At 38.0% G+C, this 26,099-nt stretch overlaps 2 protein-coding genes across 2 annotated transcripts in view; one reads left to right on the forward strand and one right to left on the reverse strand.

Moving 5' to 3' along the window:
• Positions 1–1,508: 1,508 nt before the first annotated feature.
• LOC101892106 (phosphatidate cytidylyltransferase, photoreceptor-specific) lies at positions 1,509–21,192 on the reverse strand. The gene is made up of 9 exons (XM_005183899.4): positions 20,563–21,192; positions 8,674–8,798; positions 8,501–8,597; positions 8,245–8,421; positions 7,956–8,148; positions 5,581–5,876; positions 2,424–2,555; positions 2,216–2,350; positions 1,509–2,148 (listed from the first exon to the last, which is right to left on the reverse strand). Exons 1-9 carry the CDS (start codon positions 20,710–20,712, stop codon positions 2,071–2,073), a joined length of 1,383 nt encoding a protein of 460 aa, XP_005183956.1. The 5' UTR covers positions 20,713–21,192; the 3' UTR covers positions 1,509–2,070.
• A 4,747-nt stretch (positions 21,193–25,939) lies between these two features.
• Positions 25,940–26,099, forward strand: part of LOC101890266 (AF4/FMR2 family member lilli) — a 126,444-nt gene continuing 126,284 nt past the window's right edge. Inside the window, exon 1 of the mRNA XM_059125937.1 lies at positions 25,940–26,017. The gene's annotated coding sequence lies outside the window, so the exon portion shown is untranslated. The remainder of the gene's footprint in view (positions 26,018–26,099) is intronic.

Raw genomic sequence — 26,099 nt, forward strand, 5'->3', positions numbered from 1 at the left:
ACAGTATGAATGCCATCCTCGAAGTCAACCCCCCATCCATTGCAGCTGAAGAACGTCTGCTACCTAGGCAAACCAGGGTGGTTTTGGCCCAACTACGTTCAATATGGTGCAGCCGTCTCAATTCGTATCAAGGCGCTAGCCGGCAGCACTTGGGGTGCGGATAAAGAAACCTTGCTGATCCCTTATAAAGCAATAGGTCGGTCTGTGGTTAGCTATGCAGCTCCAGTGTGGTCTGCAAATACGAGTGCAACGCAGTGGAAAAGTATTCAGACCTGCCAGAATGACGACCTGAGAACTGCAACAGGGTGCCTCCTCATGACTCCTGTGAGGAGTACATGAGGAGACGAAGTCAGCATAATCATATGCTTTCGTTGCAGTACATACTTGTCCGTTATCGTGGGAGTCATCCTAACCACCATATGGTGGACAGAACTCCCTCATCCAGGCGTGTCAGGAAGGACCTGCATGATGCAGAGAGAGAGAGAGGTCCAGCAATATAAGAGAGCGCCCCTAGATCATGAAGCCTATCAAGCGGGTCTGAATAGCATTCATACTGATGCAGTCGCAGAGGTAGTTAACAATTACAGTATGAATGCCATCCTCGGAGTACACCCCCCCCCCCCCCCTCCATTGCAGCTGAAGAATGTCGGCTGCCTAGGCAAACCAGGGTAGTTTTGGCTCAACTACGTTCAGGATGGTGCAGCCGTCTCAATTCGTATTGGCCATGAATTGACGAAGATGTGCGGAACGCCTGTCCAGCGTGCGATACAGGGCCGCACAATACGCTGCATCTGTTTAATTGTCCAGTCAAGCCTACCCAACTCCATCCAGAGGATCTCTGGCTACAGGAAGGACCTGCATGACCTAGAGAAAGAGAGAGGGGTCCAGCGTTATAACAGGCCCCCCTAGATCATGAAGCCTATCAAGCGGGTCTGAATAGCATTCAAACTGATGCAGTCGCAGAGGTAGTTAATAATTACAGTATGAATGCCATCCTCGGAGTCAACCCCCCATTCATTGCAGCTGAAGAACGTCTGCTGCCTAGGCAAACCAGGGTGGTTTTGGCCCAACTACGTTCAATATGGTGCAGCCGTCTCAATTCGTATTGGGCACAAATTGACGAAGATGTGCCCAGCGTGCAATACAGGGCCGCACAATGCGCTGCATCTATTTAATTGTCCAGTCAAGCCTACCCAACTTCGTCCAGAGGATCTCTGGCTACAGCCCATAAAGGTAGCAGAATTCCTAAACCGGGAGAAATAAAAATAAATAAACAACGGAGCATGTTAACACTGCTACAATAACATGGGTCCATCTCGTTTCCTTCAGCCTGTTACAAACAAATGCACAAAGACATAATACCCTGACCAACTTGTGGTGTAGGGTATAGCAAAAAAAAAAAAAAAAAAAAAAAAAAAAAAAAAAAAAAACACCCAATACTCTTGTGATGTAGGCTATAAAGTTGATGTTTTCGTTTGGTCCTTAAATAAATTCAAAAAAAATATAAATTCTTAGTTTAAAAAAATCGCATACGCTTTCTTTCATTTCAGCATTTCTTCCTTTACATACAATATATGTAATAGATGATTTTGGTATTTAATAATATTAACTGAAAAAAAAATAATAAAAATACACTAAAACAACTATTCATCAGCGTACGTGGTAGTAGTAACGTTATGTTTTAAATTAAGGCTTAACTTACATTAGCTACAATCGAATAGAATTATGATTAAAAAAAAGGACTACTTAAAAGAGTCTAAACATAATTGCATTAGATTGACGCGCCAGTCAATCGATCAAAAAAAAACAAACGAAATAATAATAGAATAACAGAGCAGAAGGCATAGAGGGGAAAAGGAATGAAAACAAAAAAAGAACAAAAAACCAAACACAACATAACAAAAAAAATTAAATTAAAGCAAAGACAAATTATTTAAAGGAAAAATAGCCAATTTCAGTGATCATGGGAATACAAACAAACATATTTGTTTGCCATATTTTTTTTTAGCGTTGGAGTTGTTGTTCCTTTTCGTTTGTTTCTTTTTTTTTTTTTGAAATCTATAAATTAGCTTAGTTTAGAGCATCACCCAGAGTTTCCTTAAGTGATTCAAATATCTGCAATTGTTGTTCTGGTTTCAGGTTGTAAATCTAGAAAGAAAACACAATATTACAATTGAAAAAATAGCAATAATTAATAAAATTGCCAAGACATTACCTGTGTTAGCAATTTAGCTGGCGATGGAGTTCTTATGAAACTAGATATATAGACATTCACAAAGGTGGCCATCAAAAATTGACAATCGAAACGATCCATAATGCCACCATGACCGGGAATCATATCGCCAAAATCCTAGTGAGATCAATCAATGAAACACAAACGTTCATTAGATGACAAACGAGAGTTAAAGTTTGAACCGCCTTACCTTAATTTTAAATGCCCTCTTAAAACCAGAGGCAAAGAAACCGCCAAATGGACCAATTATGGAACTGAACAAACTTAACGAGATTGAATGCCATACAAATGGTATCATTTTTATGGATTTTCCAATGCCAAACTGTAGGGAGTTAAGACCGAAAAGATTTCATTATTTTCCACACGAACAGACATAAACAACACATAAAAGGTAATATAATGGTGTGGCCCAAAACAAAAAATAAAATAAACTAAAAACAAGTTAAAAAGTATCAGTCGGTTTTTCCGACAGATATATACCCTCAGCGAATGTTCGATTATTTAAAAATATTTTGACATCTGTTATGAATTTTCAAATCTTGACCCTCTATAGAGAGTGTTTTGAAAGAATGGGTTAATATTGTCCATTTCATATCGGACCTAAATAAATATGATATAAATATTATTATGCATATATAAGAGAATCCAACATTTATATCCAATTTATGGGAAATCTTAAATTCCATATTCATCTTAGGATTCTGGTTGAGAGACATATATTTAAATATAGCAAGTTGTAAAGAATCGCTGAGTTGTTTCGCAATTTATGACAGATAAAAGTATTAAAAATTGTGTCCCTTTGTGGGTGAGGTACCTGAAGGGATTCGCAGATATATAGCATCTTTACAACATATCTTGTGTTATAAAAAATGTTTGTATGTGAGATTTGAAGAGAGTTGTATTCTTATTTCGCTTTCTTTGCGCGTTTTGTTTTTCAAAACCTTGAACACGACATAGAGCAGGTAGCAAACCATCTTTATAACAGGTCTTGTGTTGATAGAAATATTTTAAATGTAAAATGTTTGGAGGGGAATCGGATGTTGATTCCGCTTTTTCGGTCCAGAAGGAGTGGACCGATATACCAGACCTTGGGTTAATATACATATTAGGATGTGTGAATTTTTAAGACAATCGGACTCTTACATCACATTTTATGAGAGATGTAATTATTTAAAATTTTGACCCTTTGTGGGGGAGGTACCAGAAGGAGTGGACCGATATTGTCCATTTTCACACCTGACCTAGCAATGACGCATATATTAGGATTTGCAAAGTTGGAGCATAATCGGATTATCGTTTCTCTATCTGTGCAAAAAATATATATTTTTTTGAAAATTTCGGCCTTTTGTGGGGGAGATACCAGAAGGAGTGGACCAATATTGCCCATCTCCGAACTCGACCTAAGTTTGACAAAAATATTACGATGTACCAAGTTTGGACCAAATCGGATCCTCCCTTCGAGAGTTATTGTGCGACCCAGCCGGACAAACAGACATCGCCAGATCGACTCCAAATATTCTGAAACGGATTTGGTCCAAAGAGGGTCTAAAAGGGTCCAAAAGGGTCTAAAACCGTTATTTCGACTAGACACGTTTTGACCGTATCAAATGATATACACCCTCTCTAGACATATGGTCAAGGGTATAACATGGTAAAAAGTATACATCTGTTTTGCCGACAGATGAACAGGGTGAGATGAAAACACTGAAACCAACTTCAGACTGCTGTCATTTCTAAGCCACTCGTCCGACAGCTCGACGTCAAGGAAGTGAACGGAGGAAAACAGCAGAAATGGTTCGAGAAGTAAAGAAGCGACTCGATCGAAACCCGCGTCGCAGTGGCCGAAAAATGGCTCGTGAGCTGAACATATCGCAGTATTCCATTCGGCAAATATTGAAAAAATGAGCTCGGGGTAAAGCCATTGAAATTCCAAAAAGTGCAAGAACTTAACCGCAACGGAAAGAAAATAGACTCAAAAGAGCTAAAGTGTTGCTACGCTTGGCCTGGCCGAAAGTGGGGAAGAACTGCCGAATTTGCTTTTCTCCGTCTCCGATGAGAAAACATTCGTTGTCCAGCAGTATGTAAAGAAACAAAATGGTCTTGTTTACTTGCCAAGGAGGTCAGCTGAAAATGTGCACCTTCGGTTGGCCACCAGAACTCAAGCGGCGGCGATGGTGATGGTTTGGGCCGCCATAACAGCCCATGGTCGCACTCCGTGGTATAAGAATAAATGCCGAATACTATCGCAAAAATATTCTGGAGGGTGTATTAAAGCCTTGGGCTTGCAAAAATTTTGGCCACAGACCTTGGACATTCGAACAGGACTCAGCACCATCGCACTCAGCACGCGCCACCCAAGAATGGTTCCAAAATGAGGTTCCTCGCTTCATTTCCAGCGCACAAAGGCCGGGTACCAATCCGTTGCACTATTGTGTCTGGAGTATTTTGGAAAGCAAGGTTGGCATTAAAAAATACCAAGGTGCTGGGAATGTTCCAAAATACCGCAGAGCAACATTCTGTCAGCGTGTCACGGTTTCATTGGCCGTTTAAAGGCCATAATTCGTGCCAAAGGTTACCAATTCGAAAAAATCTAAACTTGTTCTAAAATTTTATGTTATTTCCGAAATTTTTTGCATTCATTCAAAAAAAAAATTAAAAAACAAAATGTAAAAATTATGGCGCCTGACTTTGTTGCAGTTTTTATTATCTCACCCTCTATAAGCCATCAATTCCTTTTACATATAGATTGTAACTATTTTGCTATATATCAGATATCTCGGCTATCAGCATCGCTGTAATAATCAGAAGTGACCTTTTGATGAATTTGTGATTTCGCCGGGATAGAAATATTCGCGGTTTAGTGGAATTTTTCGTATTTTTAACATTAAAGTTACGTTTTATTTTACCCGGCCCTAAGCTCTAACTCCGAGCAACGACAAAATCAAGAATTTCTTCTGTTTTTGGTCCATTTCAACCCCTAAATATTTTGCGATCATCTCCAAAAGCAATAGGCTTCTATTTTGACCCTAAAACCACCTCCATTTTCGAATTCGTGAGAATCGTGCCATAATTGCGACCTGTGGCTCGATTACAGATGGACAGACGGACGGACATACATAGCTAGATCGACTCAGCTCGACGACATAGGAAGATGCATACAAAGTTTTCTATGTGGGGGACCAATATTTCGAGGTGTTACACAAATTTTGATCCAATCAATCTTATAACACCCCCAACACATAGTGTTGTAGGGCATAAAAAATTGGTTCCTTGATTTGTTTTAGGCAGTTACGGAAAAAATAGCACTCTTCTATTATAGAAAAAATAAGATGAAAAAAAAAACTTACCACACTCAGGCTATACTCCTGTGGCGTAAACAAATAACTTGGCTCACAGCTCATCGACATGCTGCCCAATTCTTCGGAATAGACAATGGGACAAACGAAATATTGATAATGACACAAAATGTATGATATAATGATGCCGAAAATGACTGTCGCAAAACCACCGCCAATAAAGCCTTCCCAGGTCTTTTTGGGACTCAATTTAATCAGCGGTGTCTTGCCGAAGAAGAAACCGAACATATAGGCCATCACATCGTTGCACACAATCATCGATACCGGCACAATAAACCAAATTAATCCTGCAACGAAAGGAAAAGCATTAAAAGTGATAAGTATAAGTAGGTATTTGTACGATCATATAGGCTAAGGGTCAATAAAATGTTGTTTTAACTGAAATTGAAAAAAAAAAATTGGATCGGCTGCCTACAGCCTGTGGCAGATATCAAAGTTACCTGTTACTGGAAAAGCATACCACCTTTTGTCGGTGTTTAGTTTAGGGACTAAGGATATGGAAAAGCTGATTATATCCATTTATACGAAGGCGGCTTGCCTAGCCATGATATCCTGTGAGCGATAAAGAGATATAGGACTGTAGTCGGGACTAGAGTTCAGATATCCGATACTACAGTGGCCGGTTAATGTGCCCACCACGATTCTAGGATCAGACCGACTAATTGAAGGAAGCGAGCAGATTACCTTTTGTCGGTGTTTAGTGGAAGGACTAAGGATATGGAAAAGCTGATATCCATTTATACGAAGGCGACTTGCTTAGTCATGATATCCTGTGAGTGATAAAGAGATATAGGACTGTAGTCGGGACTAGAGTTCAGATATCCAATAATGCAGTGGCCAGTTAATGAAGGAAGCGAGCAGATTATTTTTCTCGAGATTGCCGACAAGATTACCCAGATGCCTTGTCATCAGTTTTCCTGGTGCCATATTCTGCCAGTTTCTTCGATGAGAGCCTTTTTCAATCGGCTGACATAATAGCCAATAGGCGATTTAAGAGATTGGTAGATCAATCGACTGGTAATCTTCTCGAGCTAATTCGACAGCCATTTCATACCCCACTGTAATGTTGTGTCCTGGGACCAAACAATTCACGTATTTCAGGGAGGGCTTTCTTGAAGGCAAGAATGACTCTCGATTTAATGTCACTTGTCTAGATGGCTTGGAGGGCCCCCTCACAATCGACATATATAGTCACTGGCCCTCTTATGCTATTACAAAGTTCTCTTTCCATTTCGGCTGCCTTCTTGATTGCCAAGATCTCCTACTGAAAAACAATGCGGTTTTCATTAAGCTTGGAAACATCTGGTATGGTCAGATGTACAGACGAGGATCAGACAGTCCAGACGAGGTTCACCAGCTGTCCAATCGTCCCTATCTGGTATTGTTCCGTCAACGACGTTGAAGTTAAAAAAATGTGAACATGTGATCACGAAGTGCATCACCTTAACGTCAAATATTTCGACTTGTTGATATGTGGAGGTTCGCAGAGCATGACTAAATTGCATACAAACCTTTTTGCAAACGCAAGATCTGATATATATTTGCGAACCTTCTTGATCGAAGCCCATGTCGCTGTGGCCGAAAAATGCCTCGTGAGCCGAACATATCGCAATATTCCATTCGGCAAATATTGAAAAATGAGCTCGAGGTAAAGCCGTTGAAATTCCAAAAAGTACAAGAACTTACACCGCAACGGATAATAAAAGAAAATAGACTCAAAAGAGCTAAACAGTTGCTTCGCTTGGCCTGGCCGAAAATGATGAACTGCCGAATTTGGTTTTCTTCGATGAGAAAACATTCGTTGTACAGCAGTTTGTAAAGAAACAAAATGATCTGGTTTACTTGCCAAGGAGGTCAGCTGAAAATGTGCACCTTCGGTTGGCCACCAGAAATCAAGCGCGGGCCGGTCATGGTGATGGTGTGGGCTGCCATAACAACCGATGGTCGTTCTCCGCTCGTATTAATCGACCGTGGCATCAGAATAAATACCGAATATTATCGCAAAAATATTCTGGAGGGTGTATTAAAGCCTTGGGCTTCAAAATCTCCGGATACCAATCCGTTGGACTATTCTGTGTCTGGAGTATTTTGGAAAGCAAGGTTGGCACAAAAAAAAATACCAAAATGTCGATCACCTCAAGCAAGCGCTTCGCCGGGAATGGAACAAAATACCGCAGAGCAACATTCGGACAGCGTGGGATGGTTTCATTGGCCATTTGAAGGCCATAATTCGTGCCAAAGGTGACCAATTCGAACAAATCCAATAAAATTGAAAAAAAAAAAATTAAAAATTATGGCGTTTGACTCCGTTGCAGTTTTTGTTCAACTCACCCTGTAAGCTAAATAATATAACATTTACAACTTACCCTCGAAGATATTCTGTATAATCAAATAACTTTGGGTGACAACAATCAACAGCGATACATGAGTCCAGGCAAACAGACTGAATTGTTTCATGTAGTACTTCTTGACCAGCGACAGAACAAACCAAACGAAACCAATGCAATACAGGGCAAAGGAAAGGAAACGATGATAGGTGACCATAAATTTCAAATATTCCTAAAATTAAAACAGATAATGGACAATTAGCAATGATAACGAGGCTAATTTATGGTGGAGATATTGTAAAAATTGTAAAAAGTACACAACACATACCACTCGATTAATGGCCACACCGAAATAATCCACCAGATTTTCGCCATAGAAAAAGTAATTGGAAGTCAATAGGAAATACCATGATAAACTACGGAACCATGGCAGACCATGGATGCGATAGACTTGATAGCCAATGGAAATGATTTCCTGGAAACATTTAACCTGGACCAATAGGGTCTGTAAAAAAATTAGAGAGAGAGAGAGAGAGAGAGATTTAATAAATTGTCTCTGCATGGGTATTTCCATCCATACTTACCGTAATCATCAATGCCAATGGGCCACCATAAATGATTAGACAGAAACCACAAATCATAATCCAAGTGAATATGCCACGAATGACCCAATTTTTCCATCTATAACAAAATTTAATCGAGATTGTGAGAAGTGATACGGGGTTTCGAAACAAACAACAACAAAAAAACAACGTACCTGTCTGGTAAATCCTTTAACGCCGAGTCGAGTATTTCTGGAGTTTTATCCGTGCCCTGTGGTAAGTTCTTGGACAATTCTTCAACAAATTTTTCTTCAGGTAATTTTTCATCTTCAGATTCAATCTAGAAAGAAATGAGATAAAAATTATTAAAAATTTGTTGAGCATATTGTATTTGCCTTAATTGCCCTGAAGGCTTTGCATACATGACACCGCATAATAATATTAAAAATAAAACAATATTAAAAATAAAACAAAAAGTATCAGTCAATTTTGCCGACAAATGTGTACCCTCAGCAAATGTTCAATTATTTAAATAAATGTTTTTATGATTATTTAAATTGTTGACCCTCAATGGAGCAGGTTTCGAAGGAATGAGCCAATACAGGTGAGAGTGCAACAAAACCAAAGGCCATAATTTTTACATTTTTTTTTTAATTTAATTGAATGAAAGCAAAAATTGTCGGATATAGCATCAAATATTAGAATACGTTTAGATTTGTTTGAATTGGTCACATTTGGCACGAATTATGGCCTTCAAACGGTCAATGAAACCGTCACACGCTGCCCGAATCGCGTCCTGAGTGCGATGGAGCTGAGTCCTGATGGAATCTCCAAGGTCTGCGGCCAAAATGTTTGAGTGCCCAAGGCTTTAATACACCCTCCAGAAAATTTTCGCGATAATATTCGGCATTTATTTTGATGCCACAGTCGATTAATACGAGCGGAGAGCGACCATCGGCTGTTATGGTGGTCCACACCATCACCATGGCCGGCGCTTGAGCATAGACAAATGAAGATATAGACAACGAAATGCTCTCACCGTTTATCTTTGAAAAAATTCGGTTCAACAGATGTCGTTATATGATTTTAGGGGTTTGATTGAGAATATTGAAGTTACTCAATTCTAAAACGTTAAAAATAACAAAACTGTAGGATATTTTTAAGTAGAAAATTGTTCCATAATAAAAGATAAGTGTAAACAAAGAAAACTATCGGAATCTTCCAGTAAAATTCTTGAAAAACGATAAAATGTGTTTTCGAAGTCGAGTGGGTTGAACGCGTAAATCAGCATGTTGACTAACTGCAAAACATGACGAGAGCCACCTGGATAAAAAGACAAAACTCACTTTTCGTTGTCTATATATTCATTTGTCTACGGCTTGAGTTCTGGTGGCCAACCGAAGGTGCACATTTTCATCTGACCTCTCTGGCAAATAAACACGATCATTTTGTTTGTTTGCAAACTGCTTTACAACGAATGTTTTCTCATCGGAGACGGAGAAAAACACATTCGGCAGTTCACCACTTTCGGCCAAGCCAAGAGAAGCAACTCTTTAGCTTTTTTAAGTCTATTTTATTTTGTTGTCCGTTGCGGTGTATGTTCTTGCACTTTTTGGAGTTTCAATGACTTTACCTCGAGCTCATTTTTCAATATTTTCCGAATGGAATATTGCGATATGTTCAGCTCACGAGCAATTTTTCGGCCACTGCGACGCGGGATTCGATCAAGTCGCTTCTTTACTTTTCAAACCATTTCTGCTGATGCTGCTGTTTTTTTTTCCGTATGCTACCAGTATCACGAGCGATGGTACGAGACACAAAAGATTTATTCACATTTAAATGCTGGAGTGCTCTAACGATAGCCACTTGTGGTTTTTCAGCCAAATATAAAGAAATCACACTATCACGCTTGAATTCCATCACGAATAACTTTTTTTCTGGAAAATTCTCACCAAAATGCTTTTGTAGGCTAGTAAAGAATATAATGAGCTGTCACTGGAATAATTTTAACAGCTGTTGGACGAGTAGCTTATAAATGACAGCAGTCTGAAATTGGTTGCAGTTTTTTCATCTCACCCTGTACGACGACGTGGGCCTGCATAGGTAACTTTTGTCATAAGCCATTACAATATTCAAATGCGAAACTTGAAACAATTCCGGTGAATAATGTCGCTAAAATCATTAAAATACCGAATGTCGGGCGGCACCGTTATATAGGGCCTATACGAAGACGTGGACCTGCACAGACAATTTTCTGTCATAGGCTGTAATATCCATTACCAACTTCAAATACCAAATTTGAAACAATTCCGGTGAATAATGTAGCTAAAATCATTAAAATACCGAATATCGGGAGGTACCCTTATATGGAGGCTATACGAAGACGTGGACCTGCACAGACGATTTTCTGTCATAGGTTGTACTATCTATTACGAACATCAAATACCAAATTTTAGGTGAATTAAATCACCAAAATACAGAAAAAGGTGAGGTACCATTATATGGGGTCTATACGAAGACGTGGACCTGCACAGACAATTTTCTGTCATAGGCTATAGTCTCCGGTACGAACTTCAAATACCAAATTTGAAACAATTCCGGTGAATAATGTCGCTAAAATCATCAAAATACCGAATATCGGGCGGCACCGTTATATGGGGCCTATACGAAGGCGTGGACCTACATGACCCATTATCAATACCAAAAGTCCAGCAGAAATAATACACATTTGAGTTAAAATTTATGAACCTACTTCATTTCGTTCGGAAGCTAGAGTGATTTCCACAGACGGACGGAAATCGCTAAATCGACGAAGAATTTTATGTGATGTCGGAAGTAGCATCATATTTTAGAATAAGTTTAGATTATGGCCTTAAAACGGCCAATGAAACCGTCACACACTGTCCGAATTTTGCTCTGCGATATTTTGGCCCATTCCCGGCGAAGCGCTTGATTGAGTTGATATACTTTGTGGGGCCTAAAATGTATATTTCGAGGTGTTACAAACGGAATGACATACTTAATATACCCTCCATACTATGGTGAAGGGTATAACAAATGGCCCAGAGACAAATGTAAGTCCATGAAGGGACCTCAATCTATACCCTCCTCCATGCTATGGTGGAGGGTATAACAAATGACCCAGAGACAAATGTAAGTCCTCAGTCAAGGGACCTCAATCTATGCCTACAGTTAAAACAAACAATTTAATTTTGGAATTATGCTTAAACCAAACGTTCAAATCAGGTTATTTTATTTCTGTTCTGTTGTCATTTTTAGCAAATTCCATGATAACAACCAACGTCATGGTGGTGCGAATTATGACAATGCACTTCAAGTGATAATAACTACATACTCTTAGTTCCTATTTTCTTTCTTTTTATAGTCCAACATAGTTTGTTGAAACGGAACATGGGGCAAACGCAAATATTTTTGATTAAAAAAAATAGGGGGAATGGAAAGACAGCACGTTTTGTTTTCACCACCTTATCATGATAACATAGTAGAAGAGCAGGGGGAGAGAGGGGGAGCGAAACCTTTCAGGTGCGAAAAGACAAAAACAAAACATTTCCTCAGATATGTTTTCCAATTTTTATTTTTTATTTTTTTCATTTGTTTAGATTTGGGCCAAGCAAATCAAAGAAAGAAAATTTGAAATCAAAGTCACAATGAAATTGCTTAGCATTCAGTGCCGTGGTGTAATCGCATATAAATAAATACAACACTTGGGCGGGCATACGTGGGCCGGTCACAGCATTGCAAAAAAAACCGGCAAAGTCAGAGCCGGCATTTTAACATAACAACAAAACATGTGTTTCTTATCAACAACACAATACAAATATTTATAAATATACACCATAAGTTTTGTTTGTGTTTTTTTTAATTCTTTATTGTTTTTCGATATTTAATGCCCTTCACCATGGAATGGATGGATGGATGAATGTCTGGAGTGTATATTAATTTTTCCAGTCTTTTAGCTACCACCCCATAATCGGGAAATGAATTGGTTTTCAAAATACCTTTAAACTAATTTCTAAATAAAACCAGTATAAGGCTAAAAGTCGGGCGGGGCCCACTTTATGATACCCTACTCCACTTTGCATATTTAGCAAAGCTATCCATAACAAGTGTATGTTTTTATGGGGAATTTATGAGAATGAAATCATATCTCAAATATGACCGTTGGCAGTTATAATTTTAAGCCGAAAGGAACTAATATATGAGAGATATATGCTCCTCTGCAACGATTTCCACTAAATTTAACAGAGACATTTGTGTTTGAACAGATATTCATCAATGGACCCTTTTTGTTTTAATTTTATTGAATGAAAGCAAAAATGTCGGAAATAGCATCAAATTTTAGAATAACTTTAGATTATGCCCTTCAAACGGCCAATGAAACCGTCACACGCTGTCCGAATGTTGCTCTGCGGTATTTTGGACCATTCCCGGAGAAGCGCTTGCTTGACTTGATCGACATTTTGGTATTTTTTAGTGCCAAACTTGCCTTCCAAAATACTCCAGACACAATAGTCCAACGGATTGGTATCCGGAGATTTTGGTGGCCATTGTGCACTGGAAAAGAAGCGAGGAACACCATTTTGTAACCATTCTTGGGTGGCGCGTGCTAAATGCGATGGTGCTGAGTCCTGTTGGAATGTCCAAGGGCTTCGGCCAAAATGTTTGTATGCCCAAGGCTTTAATACACCCTCCAGAATATTTCGTTGTGTGCCCAAGGGTTTAACACATCCTCCAGAATATTTTCGCGATAATATTCACGAGCGTAGAGCGACCATCGGCTGTTATGGCGGCCCACACCATCACCATGGCCGGCCGGCGCTTGAGTTCTTGTCGACCGGCCAACCGAAGGTGCACATTTTCAGCTGACCTCCTTGGCAAGTAAACAAGATCCTTTTGTTTCTTTACAAACTGCTGGACAACGAATGTTTTATCATCGGAGACGGAGAAAAACAAATTCGACAGTTCACCACTTTCGGCCAGGCCAAGCGAAGCAACTCTTTAGATCTTTTGAGTCTATTTTCTTTCTGATGTGGTGGTGTAAGTTCTTGCATTTTTTGGAATTTCAATGGCTATAGCCCGAGCTCATTTTTCAATATTTGCCGAATGGAATGTTGCGCTATGTTCGGCTCACGAGCCATTTTTCGGCCACTGCGAAGCGGGTTTCGCTCAAGTCGCTTCTTTACTTTTCGAACCATTTCTGCTGATGTTGCTGTTTTTTTCCGTCCACTTCCTTGACGTCACCAAAAAGCTTTTGTACGCTTGTAAACAATATAATGAGCCGTCACTGGAATAGTTTTAACAGCTGTCGGGGGAGTGACTTGGGAATGTAAGCAGTCTGAAGTTGGTTGCAGTTTTTTCATCTCACCCTGTATGCCACCTTCACAACAGACCTTGCGTTAGCAAAAATGTTTTGTATGTGTGAAATTTTAAGATAGTTGGATGTTTATTTTGCTTTCTTTGAGCGTTTAGCTTTTCAAAATCTTCAACCCCATGTGGTAGGGGTAGTACCGGAAGAAATGGTCCGATCTCTACCATCTTTATGCCACATCTTGTGTTGATGGAAATATTGAGATGTGCCAAGTCTGAATAAATTGGAGATTAATTTTGCGTTTCACGAGCTTCATGGATATTCAAAATTTTGACCCTTTGTGAAGGAGCCACCAGAACGATATAGCCAATCTTCACAGCAGATCTTGTGTTAGTAGAAATAATGGGATGTGTAAAATATAAAGAGAACCAGATGCTTATTTCGGATTTTATAAACGTTTTGTTTATTTAAAACTTGGACCCTTTATGTGGGAGGTACCAGAAGGAATGATCCGATGTTTGCCATCTTTTTAACAGATCCTGTGATGATAGGAATATTCAAATGTACCAATGTCTGATTGGAATCGGAGGTTAATTTCGCTTTTTATGAGCTTCATGGTTTTAACCCGTTGAGGGGGAGCTACCAGAAGGAGTATCCCGACATATTCCATATTCATATCAGATCTTGTGCTAATGGAAATATTAGGATATGACAAGTTTGAAAGTAATCAGATGCTCATTTTGCGTTTTATGAGCTTCGTGGTTATTAAAAATTTCGATCTATTGTGCGAGAGGTACCAGAATGAGTGGTCCGATATATTCCATCTTCATGCCAAATCTTCTGTTTGTAGAAATATTGGAATGTGCCCAATTTGGCGTCAATTGAGCTCTTATTTTACTCTATGGAAAATATTGACAGTTTGTGGGTGAGGAGGTACTTTATGGAGTGCAACGATATTGTCAATTTTCGCATCTAATCTAGCGCTGAGGCAAATATTAGGATTTGCAAAATTGGACCAAAATCGGATTGTTGTTTCTCTTTCTGCACAACATAAAATATTTTTTTAATCATTTCGACCTTTTGTAGGGGAGGTACCAGAAGGAGTGGATCAATATTGTCCATCTCCGAACTGGATCTAAGTTTGATAATTATATTACGCGATGCCAAGTTTGGGCCAAGTCAGATACTCCCTTTAGAGAGTTATCGTGCGCACCAGCCATACAGATAGACGGAGATCGACGATTTCAAATGTCCTCATATTTGATTCAAAGAGCCTTAGGCTGTAAAGCTGGCATGTTTTGATCGCATCAAATGATATATACCCTCTGTAGCCTAATGGCTGAGGATATAAAAACACAACTAGTCCATTTAGGTATTATTTTCCTTTTATACCAACTGACCTATTGTAACAGGGTGGAGGACATGAGGGAGAAGTCAATAACATTGCCCACCCCTGCATTACTTTTCATCTAGTTAAAAGTTAACTGAGCAATTTATAGTATAGACCTTTATATGGCAGGTACGCACAAAAATAGTTTAAGTGTAGCCCCCATATAACGGAACCTGCAGATGTTCGGTATTTTGAATTTCGAATGTTTAACCAAATTAAATGAAACTTGATAATAGGTCTGTTCTGCTGCTTGCAAAAAACTTGTTCGACGATTCAGTTTCACTAATTGATATAGTACAAATATAACGGGGTAGCTTCCGATTTTCGTTATTTTTGAAGGTTTCTGCCACAATATCCAACCACATTAGATGAAACCTGACATTTGGGGATCTTGGGAGGTCTGTTCTTTCCTTGCGAAGAAAAATTCGATTAAGGTCCACTAATTTTACGATTCCACCCATTTGTAATTGTAATTTGAAAACGTTTACTGTATTCTCCAGACGATGGCACCGGTTGCAGGTTAAAGTGGAAAACTTATGAATCCAGATACTTTTATTTAAGAAGTTTTTTTTTTACCAAATAGTGGAGGGCATTCAAAGTTCGGAAGTTCATAATTTTGCCTATAATTATTCTTGGTGTTGCATCGATCTTTTCAATGGCTTTTGATTTCGGTAAAAAGCTTAATTTTCTTAAACTTCTCCTCCTCCTCCCATCTTTCATTTGAAAATTTTGCGTTTAAAGGTTAACGATTTTGTGCTACATTTCAACGCATTTCCTCAGGAAGAGTAATGTACACAATTTCCAAAGGGACTCCTATCAAGTGCAGTTTTCATTATTAATATCAGACAAGTCTCTGTCACACAGAATAAAATATTTTTTTTATACCCTCCACCATAGTATGGAGGGTATATTAAGTTTGTCATTCCGTTTGTAACACCTTGAGACCACACAAAGTATATATATTCTTGATGAGCATAAAATTCTTTGTCGTTTGTTAGCGATGTCCGTCCGTCTGTCCGTCAATGGAAATCCCTCTAGCTTCCGAACAAAATGAAGTAGGTTGATAAAATTTTATTCAAATGTATATTATGTCTGCAGGACTTTTGGTACTGAAAATAGGAAAAATGGTACCTCCCTTTTTTCGGTATTTTGATGATTTTAGCGACAATATTCACCGGAAATGTTTCAAATTTGGTATTTGAAGTTCGTAATGGATACTACAGCCTAAGACAGAAAATTGTCTGTACAAGACCACATCTTCGTATAGCCCCATGTAATGGTACCTCCCCCCTTTTTTCGGTATTTTGGTGATTTAAGCGACATTATTCACCGGAAAACTTTCAAATTTGATATTTGAAGTTCGTAATGGATACCGCAGCCTGAGACAGAAAATTGTCTGTACAAGTCCACGTCTTCGTATAGCCCCATGTAATGGTACCTCCCCCCTTTTTTCGGTATTTTGGTGATTTAAGCGACATTATTCACCGGAAATGTTTCAAATTTGGTATTTGAAGTTCGTAATGGATACCACAGCCTGAGACAGAAAATTGTCTGTGCAGGTCCACGTCTTTGTATAGCTCCAATATAACGGTACCTCCCCATTTTTTTGATGATTTTTGCTACATTATTCACCGATTCTTTTTCAAGTTACGCATTTGAGTTTTAGAATGGCTTATGACAAAAGTAACCTATGCAGGTCCACGTCGTCGTATAGACCCTAATATAAGAGCTACATTCGGTATTTTTAAGATTTTAACAGAATTTTAAACGGATTTTATTTTTTTTTTTTTTTGAAAATTGCCAAATTCGTTCCAAATGGTGTAGGGTATTCAAAAATCGACCCGGCCGAACTTTACTTGTCATTATTAGTATCAGACAAGTCTCTGTCACACAGGATAAAATCCTTTTTATTTTATGGATGTGGTTGTGAGTTGAATGTGTGTGTGTGCGTTTTTTTTTCTTGGGCAGAACATTACAATGATCAATATATAATAGGTTCCACATTTCATATTAACGCAATTGTGCCTTGTCACAGTGCTGGAGGTCAGCAGCTGAACGACAAATGAACTATTACATCTATTTCCAATTGTAAAGGAAGGCAAAAAAAGAAATGGAATAGTTTAACGTCTGTCTGCCACTTTCTAATTAGATTTAGAGTGCCATTGAACAAGTGTCGCACAAAACAACCACCATGCCATCAACATCACCTTAGCTTCGAGAAGGTCACACACAAACCGCACACACACTGCAAGAGTATGTCACCACATATGAAAATTATTACCTATCCGGGACCCAGGTGGTAATGTAACTCGGTGGGTTCGGTGGTTCGGTCGATTTTTTGTTAAATGTCTCAAAAACATGGAATTAAGGGAAAAATTTATAAAATGGAATTACATTCACCCTCTTGCTGTTGAAACTAGTTTCGAAATTTTATGGAATCAAAAGTATGATATTTGAAACCATGAAAATAACCTAGGGTCAGAAAGAGGGAGAGAGAAAGGATGCAGGAATGTATTATACCATTTTTTAAAGGAAATCAAATCATAGTAGTTGTTGTTGTTGTTTTAGCAGCAACATATGTAAGGACAATTATTTTTACTAGTCAGGTCCAGTCAGGTCCTTGTTTCGCAAGTTACAACAGATAAAATGATTAAAAATTGTGACCCTTTGTGGTGAGGTACCAGAATATATATGTATCATCTTCACAACAGATATTGCGTTAGCAAAAATATTTGGATGTGTGAAATTTGAAGAGAGTTGAATGCTTATTTCGCTTTCTTTGAGCGTTTTCTTTTTCAAAAACTTGAACCCTATGTGGGGAGGTACCAGAAGAAAAGGTCCGACCTCTACCATATTTATAACAGATCTTGAGTTGGTGAAAATATTGAAATGTGCTATGTCTGAATGGAATCGGATGTTAATTCCACGTTTTATTAGCTTCATGAATATTCAAAATTTTAACCCTTTGTGGAGGAGGTACCAGAAGGAGTAGCCCGATATATCCCATCGTCACACCAGACCTTAAGTTAATAAAAATATTGTGATGTGTGTAATTTGAAGAGAACCAGATGTTCGTTTCGGATTTTATGATTGTTTTTCTTATTCAAAACTTTGACCCTTTGTGGGGGAAGTACCTGGAGGAGTGGTCCGATCTTTACCATTCTAATAACAGATCTTGTATTGACGTAAATATTGATCATCAGTGCCAAGTCTGAATGGAATCGGATATTAATTTCGTGTTTTATGAGCTTCATTAGAATTCAAAATTTCGACCCTTTGTGGAGAAGGTGCCAGAAGGAGTAGCCCGATATATTCCATCTTCACACCAGACCTTAAGTTAATAAAAATATTGTGATGTGTGTAATTTGAAGAGAACCAGATGTTTGTTTCGGATTTTATGATTGTTTTTCTTATTCAAAACTTTGACCCTTTGTGGGGGAAGTACCTGGAGGAGTGTTCCGATCTTTACCATTTTAATAACAGATTTTGTATTGACGTAAATATTGATCATCAGTGCCAAGTCTGAATGGAATCGGATATTAATTTCGTGTTTTATGAGCTTCATTAGAATTCAAAATTTTGATCCTTTGCGGAGGAGGTACCAGAAGAAGTGGACCGATATATGCCATCAACACACCAGAACTTGGGTTAATAAAAATATTGTGATGTCTGTAATTTGAAGAGAACAGAATGCATATTTCGGATAATAATAATAGTTTTAGTCATTCAAAATGTTGACCATTGGTGGGGGAAGTACCTGGAGGAATGGTCCGATCTTTACCATCTTAATAACAGATATTGTGTTGACGGAAATATTGAGATGTGCCAAGTCTGAATGGTCGGATGTTAATTCCAGGTTTTATTAGCTTCATGAATATTCAAAATTTTGACCCTTTGTGGGGGAGGGACCAGAAGGAAAGGGCCGATATATTCCATATTAACACCAGACCTTGGGTTGACAAATATATTGGGATGGGTGAAATTTGAAGACAATCGAACTCTTGCATCACATTTTATAAGAGTTGTAATTATTCTAAATTTTGCCCCTTTGTGGGGGAGGTACTTGATGGAGTGGAACAATATTGTCCATTTTTGCAAATGACATAGTACTGATGCAAATATTAGGATTTGCAAAGTTGGAGCAAAATCGGATTATCGTTTGTCTTTCAGTGCAAAAAATATTTTTTGAAAAATTTGACCTTTTGTGTGGGGGAGGTACTTAATGGAGTGGACCGATATTGCCTATTTTCACAACTGACCTAGAACAGACGCAAATATTAGGATTTGCAAAGATGGAGAAAAATCGGATTATCGTTTCTCTTTCTGTTTAGAAAATAAATTTTTTGAAAATTTCGAAAAGTGGACTGATATTGCTTATCTCCGAATTCGATCTAAGTTTGACAAAAATATTACGATGTACCAAGTTTGGACCAAATCGGTTACTCCCTTCGAAAGTTATCGTGTGCACCAACCAGACAAATAGACAGACAGACGGACATCGCTAGATCGACTCCAAATGTCCAGAAACGGATTTAGTCCAAAGATAACTAGGGTCTAAAACAGTTATTTCGATAAGGCACGTTTTGGCCGTATCAAATAATACATACCCTCTATAGCCATATGGCTGAGGGTATAAAAAGGTGATACAATATGTCTATTTTTCGTGTGGGAGCTACCTAAAGAAAAGTTACCCATCAATGTCTGGCTATTGGCGAAATAGGCATTTGAATTTGGCAATTTTGAAATATTTTATACCCCACCATCCTGATCTTTGTAACAGAAATGTTAATTTTCTCAACTGTGGTTTAGTTTGCCAAAACAAAAATCAATTTAAAAACAGCGAAGCAAAGATGAAAACACAAGTATGTTTTGTTTTTCGTATTAGCTTTTTTTTTTGTTTATATGAGCCACCGACCACCGTCTTCTGTCTATTTTGTACGAGTGACGTATTGCTTCACAATTGGATTTAAATAATTTCGATTTGGGTATATACAGACGTGTGCATGTCGGTATGGGGGTATGCATGGGCTATTTGGATATTTTTCTGTGTATCTGCTGTGTGAAGTCAACACAAATGCTATCTTTATATATGCACATTATCTATCCATATATATATAGTGATTGACCACCACCATCACCTGCCCAAACTGGAGGAACTCATATGGAAATTTTCTTTGAAAAGTTCAAACAACAATTATTGCCAAGGGTCGGTAGTCATTTGCAATGGACTGACTGTTATGCAAAATGGATGCATGGATGGAGATGGAGTATGCACATTTGTGTGAATGTTGGTAGGTAGGTACATATGCAAAATCCAAATGAAATTTGTTTGAATTTGCACAGCTATGCGATTTGCTGCTGGACATGGACATTTAAGAAACTTACATGATCCGAAGATTCGGCTGCAGATGAATTACGCTTATCGGCCTCAGATGTTCCAGCACTGGCTCCCAGCGAACTATTTGCTGCATCATCTTCTCCAGCACCACCAGCAGCAGTGGTGTCATCAACTTTTCGGCGTCGAACTTCAGCCATTGCTTTTAGTTTATTTTTGTTACTTTTTTAATTAACAATTTAATATCTTTTATATCCACAATCTGTTATCTTATTTCTTTCGGTTTTATATTCGCACTTTTTTATCTCGTTTATTGCATACAAATTTCCAAAATCCTGATATTCTTGGTCTCAATTAATTTCGTTCCACAAAAATATATGTACGCATGTATGTATGTATGTCAATTAAGTTTGTATACAATTAATTTTGTGTATTTTTTTTCTTCTTTTCTGCTTCTCATGGAGTTGGCATTTCTTGCCCGTCTGCGCCGCCTCCGATTTTCACATATGTTGATAATGTTCGGTCGGTGGTTGTAAACTCAAAACAATAACAACATTACAGGTAGTTTTTTTTCTCGTTTATTTTCCTCCAAACTTGTACTTTGTGTCTTTGGCAATAAAATAAAATCACTACTGTTTTTTTATTCACCAACAACCAATCGTAGCAGTCTGCACAGTCCACCGTTGATACATGTATCGCGACTCTGGACTTATCGACTGCTCGATTATTTGCAACAGAGAAATATCGCTTTGGCAGCCAGCTAATACCATGTTCTCATAGGCATTTGAACTCCAGGTTCAAAATAACGTTTATGATTTTATGCGACACACACGATCCGTAGCTCATAGTAAGGATGTAAGCATGGTACAACAAAAAGGTAAGGTAGAGCTCCCAGCTGATTACAACTATTTTCTAAGTGTTCCCGACTTCTGCCAATGATGTGTATGTATTTGTTTTTTGAAAAATGAAAAGAAAATATTTTCAAAATCAATGATTGGAAGAAACTTAAATTGCGGGGCACGCATTAATAATATTAACCAGATTTGCCATGGAATTGAAAGATTAAAAACCTAGGATCATATTTTTGAGAGAACATCCAAGCACTTCATTCATCTTTCGTGCTATTTGATTCATTTTAAAAAGGAACAAAAAATATCAAATAAATGAAAACAACTTGTTGCCTATAATTTTGAATAATTCTGACAGGAAGCGGGCATAGCCTCAAGGCTGTATTTTTGTAGTTTTACGAAGCTGTTCTACCTCCTTATTGTACCATGGATGTAAGTACATAAGAAGCTTTGAATCATGGCTAGGCATATTTTGTGACATTTTATAAAGGGATTAAAGAGCCACACTAAAAACCTGCCGTCGTTTTCCATTACAATATGACATTAATATGCCTAGCCATGACTTCAAGCTTTTTATGTACTTGCCCCCATGGTACAATAAAAAGGTAAAATAGAACTCCCAGCTGATTACAATTATTTTTTCTAAGTGTGCCCGATTTCTGCCAATTTTCTGTGTGTATTTATTGTTTTGAAAAATAGAAACAAAATATTTTCGAAATCAATGATTGCAAGAAACTTAAATTGCGGGGCGCGCATTAATAATATTAACCATATTTGCCATGGAATTGAAAGATTGAACACTTAGGAACATATTCTTGAGAGAACATCCAGGCATTTCATTTCATTTGACTCATTTTAAAAAGGAACAAAAAATATCAAATAAATGAAAACAACTTGTTGCCTATAATTTTGAATAATTCTGACAGGAAGCGGGAATAGCCTCAGGGCTGTATTTCTGTACTTTTACAAAGCTGTTCTACCTCCTTATTGTACCATACTTGCGCCTTAACATATGGGGTGATTTTTTAGGAAATATTTTCTAGATTGGAAATATTTTCAAAAAAACACATCAACATACAGAAAAATGGATTAAATCTATTTTGAAAATAAATCTTGAACTTTCATTTAGTTTTCATATTTTTCGCTTATTTATTCAAAATTAATGCAACAAGTTATTTTGTTCATTTGATAACATGCTGAATTTGTTCGCAATCAATGCAGGTAGTCCTCTTTACTTGTGCCTTTGTCCACCTAAGCCTACCTTGTCTTCATTGTACCAAGCATGGTACAATGGCTCAACCAGAAAGGTTTCTCAACTTCAAGAAGCTAGGAAAAATGCAACTCTGTACCAGAGTGTCAAAATGACTTTTAAATAGGCAACAGTTGGCTATGTTTATTTTATTTTTTTAATTCTTATATTGGGAAAAAGCCGGCGAAACAGGAATGGAAGTTCGGGATTATTCCACGAGATATAAAGAGAATCTAAAATAGTAGGTTTATCACAAAACAGTACAACTTGTTTCCCATTTACGTCAAAAATTTAGTATTTCAAGTTATGTTAATATGTTGTGCTGAGGTTAGGGTAAGTTATAAGAAAGTGTGTGTGTGTGGCTTTTTGGGGCCCTTAAAAGTGTTTAGTGTATTTGGACTAAAGGTTCAAGGATGGGTGGCCATAGTGGGGGAGTATTAAATATCAAGCTCCTGTGCCATAGCCGCATGTTGTGTAAGTTTGTTATCCGTTTTTTGTTTGTGTTTATTTTATTTCAAATTCCTTAAGTGTTCATTGGCTACGGTTAATGGTGGCAGGGTAGAGAGCCCCTCGGATATTCGCTCCCTCCTGAGCTAGTGTCGAACCCCATCATAACGACGCATGGGCCGAATATAACACCTTCTTGATAGATCACGCATTTTGACAATAAAATTCAATTATTTGTGAGCGTTGTTCGTTCGTAAAATTTATGCTTAAATTACAGGATGAGATTAAAAAACTGCAACCAACTTCAGACTGCTGTCATTTCTAAGCTCTCCCACTCGTCCGACCGATGTTAAAATCATTCCAGTGACAGCTCATTATATTGTTTACAAGCGTACAAAAGCATTTGGAGAGAGTTTTCCAGAAAAATAGTTATTCGTGATGGAATTCAAGCGTGATAGTGTGATTTCCTTATATTTGGCTGGAAAACCACAAATGGCTATCGTTAGAGCACTTCAGCATTTTAATGTAAATAAATCTTTTGTGTCTCGTACCAACGCTCGTTACCGTTACCGTGATACTCAAAAAAAAACTAAAGAGTTGCCTTGCTTGGCCGAAAGTGGTGAACTGCCGAATTTGGTTTTCTCCGTCTACGATGAGAAAAATTCGTTGTCCAGCAGTTTGTAAACAAACAAAATGATCGTGTTTACTTGGCAGAGAAGTCAGCTGAAAATGTACACGTTCGGTTGGCCAGTGGCCACCAGAACTCAAGCGGCGGCCATAGTGATTATGTGGGCCACCATAACAGCCGATGGTCGCTCTCCGCTCGTATTAATCGACCGTGGCATCATAATAAATGCCGAATATTATCGCGAAAATATTCTGGAGGGTGTATTAAAGCCTCGACACGCAAATATTTTGGTCGCAGAACTTGGACATTCCAACAGGTCCATTCCAACGCGCCACCCGAAAATGGTTACAAAATGAGTTTCCTCGCTTCATTTCCAGCGCACAATGACCACCAAAATCACCGGATATCAATCCGTTGGACTATTGTGTGTGGAGTATTTTGGAAAGCAAGGTTGGCACTAAAAAAATACCAAAGTGTTGATCACCTCAAGCAAGCACTTTGCCGGAAATGGCCTAAAATACCGCAGAGCAACATTCGGGCAGCGTGTGACGGTTTCATTGGCCGTTTGAAGGCTATAATTCGTGCCAAAGTTGACCAATTCGAACAAATCTAAACTTATTCCAAAATTTGATGCTATTTCCGACATTTTCTGCATTCATTCAATAAAATTGAAAAAATGTAACAATTATGGTGTTTGACTTTGTTGCAGTTTTTTATGTTACCCTGTATCATGGCAGAAGAATACAGGTAGATGCATCAACGCTTGGGAGCATTGATATGTCAAAAAACTTTAAATATTTTTTCAAATATTAGTAGATTTTTATATGTTTTCTTATACTTCGTCATTCGGAGGCTATAATAATTCGCGTTTTCCAACAATTTTTACAAATTTTAATAAATTTTCATTCAACATTTTCAATTCCAAAATTGGTTTGACAGTTCATTGTCCCAGCAGCTGTGTCGACGCGTCTACCTATATTCTTCTACCATGCCCTGTACATAGTTTTGAAAAAATGTATAAACATGATTGCACCAGGTTATCTTCTTAATTTCACATTACGTCAAAATTTCACAACGACGTCAAAATTCCTTAACTGCTTTGAGATACCCTTACAATTTGAGATTTTTTTGCTGCACATACCAAAGACCTTTGATTCTTTTTCACACTTAAAAGACGCCGTCAGAAGAATTTTGTTCGGCCTGGTGTCCAAATGTCAACTCGAATATGACTTTTCTCGAATTGTGAAGGAGAAACATGATCCACAAAGCAGATCTACTAAGTAGTCGCATAAGCCCAGCAGAGGGCACCATTAAATGTCAAAACAATTTGTTGTAATGCTGAATTCGCCCCAGTGAATGAAATGCTAGATTAATAAAGGTAGATGCATCAGCTGTAACCAATATTAAAATATCAACAAGTAAAAAAGACATCAAGTTCGGCCGGGCCGAATTTTAAGTACCCTCCACCTTAGGGTAAAGGGAACATTAGAGCCCATTATGACCCACAAATACCAATTTTTACACATATTCTTGGGAAAATGTGCTAAAAATCATCAAAATACCGAATATCGAGAAATACAGCTATATGGGGCAATACAAAAACGTGGACCTATACATATAATGTTTCGCCAAAGGAGCTAGAACCCATTAGGGCCAACAAATACCAATTCTCAGACAAATCCGTGAAAAAATGTGGCAAAAATCATTAAAATACCGAATATCGAGAGGTCCCGTTATATTAAAATTGTCATATCCATTACTTTTACTTCAAATAAATCCTCTCGAAGTAGGTTAACCCTACAAAAAGTTCTAACGTAAACATGGCATAAGGGTCTAAATATATAAGAAGCTTGAAGTCATGGCTAGGCATATTAATGTCAAATTATAATGGAAAACGACGGCTGGATTTTAGTGCGGCTCTGTAATCGCTTTGTGAAATGTCGCAAAATATGCCTAGCCATGACTTCAAGCTTCTTATATATTTAGACCCTTATGCCATGTTTACGTTAGAACTTTTTGTAGGGTTAACCTACTTCGAGAGGATTTATTTGAAGTAAAAGTAATGGATATGACAATTTAAATCCAAATCCAGTGGGTTAACCCTCATATATACAACATAAACAAATTTGTTGTTGCATTTATTTAGGGTGAATTCTTCATTACAACAATTTGTTTTGACATTTAATGGTGCCGCGTCAGCTGGGCTGATGCGATTTCTAGTACATCTACCTTGGGCAATGCATTGGTTCTTTTTTTTTGTTGGTATACAGTTGAGTTACGAATGTCGAATGTGCGTTACTCCGTCGCCGTCGTCCGTCGTAAAGAGAGATTACGTTAGTGAAATTAATTTTATACTCAATTGTTTTTGTTTTGTTTTTTCTTTCAAATAAAACTCAGAGAATAGTAGCAAAAAGA

The sequence above is a fragment of the Musca domestica genome, unplaced genomic scaffold (genome assembly GCF_030504385.1).
Source record: "Musca domestica strain aabys unplaced genomic scaffold, Musca_domestica.polishedcontigs.V.1.1 36, whole genome shotgun sequence".
NCBI classification, from domain to species: Eukaryota; Metazoa; Arthropoda; class Insecta; order Diptera; family Muscidae; genus Musca; species Musca domestica.

Excerpts from the sequence above, each read along its gene's own strand:
- LOC101892106 (XM_005183899.4), bottom strand. The coding sequence starts at position 20,712 with ATGGCTGAAGTTCGACGCCGAAAAGTTGATGACACCACTGCTGCTGGT. Across the intron at positions 8,422-8,500 it reads CATTGGCATTGATGATTACG|ACCCTATTGGTCCAGGTTAA; the intron begins GTAAGTATGGAT and ends ATTTTTTTACAG. Across the intron at positions 2,351-2,423 it reads AGAGGGCATTTAAAATTAAG|GATTTTGGCGATATGATTCC; the intron begins GTAAGGCGGTTC and ends TGATCTCACTAG.